Genomic DNA, 3,762 nt, shown 5'->3' with positions numbered 1-3,762 from the left:
TGGAAAGCAGCCGAATATTTGATGTTCAGCAGCTGAAGCTGAAGACACTTTTTGTTGATTTTTCTTTTTATATATTTTGCTTCACCAGCAGGTAAAAGTGGTTTCTCATCAGAAGGTTTTATAACTGGAAGAACTCTTGGCTGGTCTTTCCTCTGGCTCTGATAAAAACCAGGAAGTGGACTAACAGGAGTCCCGTGTGGACGGACTGAACCGAGCTGGAGCTGATTCCACCAGTGTACAGAGACTGTCTGCATGATATTTAGGTGTGGGATGGAGATTTATCTTGTGGATTATTTTTAAATACCCGAACAAGTCAAAAAAAAATCAGGGATTTTGTTGCTACTGCTCAAATAATGCTCAAATAATGCTTCAAAATTTAGTTTTATGATTTTATTTCAGACAGTTCATTCAACTGATACATTGATAAGGCTTTTATTCATTATATTTTGACAAAATGCAATTTTTATTAACATTTTAGTCAAAACACTATATTTGCCTCTTTCTCCATATACCACTTTTGGACTTAATCCTCGTTTCAATGTGATGGGTCACAWATATAGTGTTTCTGATACRATACCTMTGTGATTAYASAGGTGACACCTGCAGAGTGAAGAAAGCACACTCACCATGCTTCGGACTCAAGATGGGGAAGGGGTCACCCAGCTTCCAGAAGAAATACATGAAGGTGAACCAAACCATACAGGCAAAAAGAAGTCTTTGCTTCTGAACTGCAAAGTTACGCAGATCGACAAAAGATAACATTAAATCGCCAAACATTTAGACGTCATCTTTGTAAAGCAGTCATACTTACACAGTCGTATGTTGCTGACAACAAAATAGCCGATGTAGAAAGGCACCACAAAGATTAGAACCAGCAGAATCACGTACAGATTCAGCTTCCAGTGGAAATACCTGGAACTGTGACAAGGACGTAAAGGTTGGTCCCATTTATCAGCTGTGAGCAGTGAAACAAACCGATCCGAAAGGAAAGCTTATACCTGCTGCTTAAGGCACCGAGAATCTCGAAGATAATGAGCTCAAACATGGTACATGAGAATGCAAAGGTGACGGAGAAAACCACCTGGACAACATACTGACGCACCTGAAAATAAAAGCAGATGGTCTGTCAGGACKTTTACACATCAAATAATAAAAAAAGGAAGGTGAACTTTTTTCTATCAAAATCTTCATAGTCCCTTTAAACATTTCAAATAGTATTTTCTACACAAATGTCTTGTGATATAGCCATACCTCATAGTCTTTGAATAACTGCCGCATGAAAAACAACCAGCCAAACCCAAAGAACAACACCTGTGTCAAAACAAACAGAATTATTTTTAAAGAAGACGTAAGAAGCCAGCTGTATCCCAGTTTCTTTGTTTGTTTTCTGTAGGTTTTTCCCATTTAATTTCACCAAACTAGTTTAATTTTCTGAAATATTAAACAGCTACTATTAAAGCTAATGGACTTCATCCCTCATGTTTGCCTTTCATGACGTTTTGAGGCATTGAACTTTAACTAAAGGGTTGTTTACAATAGCAGAACAATATGTGTCAATGGTGTTAACAAGTGAAAACAAAAAAAAAACAAGTTTGTACACAAATTCTTATTTTATCGAGTGCTACAAATATATTTTTTATTTTATTTACCGTTATTTAACCAGGCAAGTCCCATTGAGAGCACAGATCTCTTTTTCAAGGGAGGCCTGGGCCAGAAAGCACCCTATTGTACATGTTTTTTTTATAAACAATGAAACAACTCTAGAGAAAGAAACACATTTTATAATCGCAAATACTTAGGCCTAAAGTGATCTTTATCTTATTTTAATTAAAGCTGCATAAAAGCAATAAGTAAACATTAGCACAAAATTATATATGCATTATTACATAATATGAAATATGTCATTTCATATTAATGTRCATGTTTCTGTTCAAACTATACAAAATTCATTTGACTTAAAGGAGATGTTTCATGCTTTTTAAATCCTGCTTTTTCATGTTTAAATCATTCGGTTGGGGTCTATAAAATGGAACGGCAATGCTTTGGTCTGAATTCCTCCTCTTTCAGCTTTTTTCTGAGGTGTGTTTTAAATTATGTCCTAAATATTACCAAAAACGATTGAAGATATATTTGCAGCACCAGGAGGGACAAAATTCAACTTATCTGCACTACTAGAGACTCCAAGWACWCAACAAAATGCATTCAATGGCTMTAAAAGTGGATTTTGCATATGTCCMCTTCAATTGTGAAGACTTTAGTTGTAAAACTAAAACAGCACATTTTTACTGTTCACTTTAAAAATAACAGATCCTATGTGATGTGTGATATTCGCACAAGACAATCACAAAGATACTATTTAAACAACAATGTGCATTAAAAAGAGTTTTCACGTAACATTACAGTACATATTATGAAAATTGTCACAATGCAACATGAATTTAACTAGTCAATCGAAACTGTAGCCAAACAAAACTATTAATATCTGGTGAAATACGTACGTATGGTCCTGCATAAGAAGGTATGTTGGTATTTATTTTCAAATAGTTCGTAATGCAAAAAATATTTTTTTGTTTAAGGACTTAAGTTGGACGCATAAAAGGTTTTGACATTTACCTGAGAGGTGAACATGATCACTGAGTCCACCAAAAACGACATGATGACAAACTTAAAAGCAGCCTCTCAGTTTCAGTTCATCTTAGTTCAAAACCTGATAATACTCGTATGTTTTGGAATAAAAAGTATGTTAAGTCACCAAAGAGATCATTTTAGGGGCATTTGTTTTGCATTTCGGCTTCTGCTCATCAGTCCRGCAGATCCACTTCCGTCGCACAATTATGACGTCATGTAAACTCAAACTTAAAAATATTTAAAAACTAGGAAACATCAAAAACTATTTGTGAGCGAACTAGCATAGTTATCGGATCTGAAAAATAATACGGCCAAAAATACAACAACAATAGAAAATATCATAAAAATATTATTTTTTAAATCTTGTTTTAAGACGATTTTGCAGTTTGAATATTTTAAATTTCATATTTAAATTTACCCCGACTTAAAAAAATAAATTTTTAATCCTAAACAATATTTAGTTTTGCCTACTTTATAAATAAGAGAAACAGTAGTGCCACTTGAAGAGAAACAGTATTTCTCTAAGACTGACACCAGAGGGCGCTGTGAGACAAAAATACATGAAACTTATTATTGACTCCATGCAGCCCCTGAGTTTTACTCCTGTGCTCAATATCAGCCAGTTTGCCACTGGAGACAGTCTGAGCTGGTGCTGCTCATAGTATGTATTTAAATCAGTAGGAAACAGGTTCTTTCTTGATGAAAAGCCCCAAAGCTGCTGSATTAAAAGGATGAACATTTTGCAGAACATTCGGTAGCTTTTTCTTTTATTTTACATTAGGACACAAGAGGTAAGTGGATCTTATGGAAATATATGTTCTTATTCAACTAGTAAAAGAAAGTGATRATCTGAGCTTTTCTTATTTTTAATTAACTTAAGCTGTTTATGCTTTAATTTAATAAACAATAATGGTCTTAATAGATGGACATTTCCTGACAAATTAAAAAAAATTGTTTAGTTCGCAAGTTTGTTTTCTTGCAATACTTTGGATTGAATGTTATGATACACTATGTGTAGATTTGGTTTTGATTCATTTTTATAACTTACTGGTGGTATTTAAATTAAAAAAAGGAGCAAAGTAAACCCAAATATCTGATCATTGTTGGTCCTACTGGTTTGATACGTATATATAT

At 33.9% G+C, this 3,762-nt stretch overlaps 2 protein-coding genes across 2 annotated transcripts in view; one reads left to right on the top strand and one right to left on the bottom strand.

Annotated features, from left to right (window-relative positions):
• Positions 1-2,821, bottom strand: part of si:ch73-390b10.2 (Golgi pH regulator) — a gene marked incomplete at its 3' end in the record, with an annotated part of 7,366 nt that extends 4,545 nt beyond the window's left edge. The window contains 5 exon segments of the mRNA XM_014017502.1: positions 627-728; positions 812-918; positions 999-1,102; positions 1,252-1,311; positions 2,614-2,821. Of these exon segments, the coding sequence (XP_013872956.1) occupies positions 627-728; positions 812-918; positions 999-1,102; positions 1,252-1,311; positions 2,614-2,655 (415 nt within the window).
• A 418-nt stretch (positions 2,822-3,239) lies between these two features.
• The window catches only part of zgc:113337 (OX-2 membrane glycoprotein), a 12,723-nt gene continuing 12,200 nt past the window's right edge, over positions 3,240-3,762 (top strand). Inside the window, exon 1 of the mRNA XM_014017501.1 lies at positions 3,240-3,419. The gene's annotated coding sequence lies outside the window, so the exon portion shown is untranslated. The remainder of the gene's footprint in view (positions 3,420-3,762) is intronic.

The sequence above is a fragment of the Austrofundulus limnaeus genome, unplaced genomic scaffold (assembly GCF_001266775.1).
Source record: "Austrofundulus limnaeus strain Quisiro unplaced genomic scaffold, Austrofundulus_limnaeus-1.0 Scaffold171, whole genome shotgun sequence".
In the NCBI taxonomy this organism is placed as follows: domain Eukaryota; kingdom Metazoa; phylum Chordata; class Actinopteri; order Cyprinodontiformes; family Rivulidae; genus Austrofundulus; species Austrofundulus limnaeus.
Note: the sequence above shows the minus strand (reverse complement) of the source record. Positions and strands in the feature narration are given on the sequence as shown.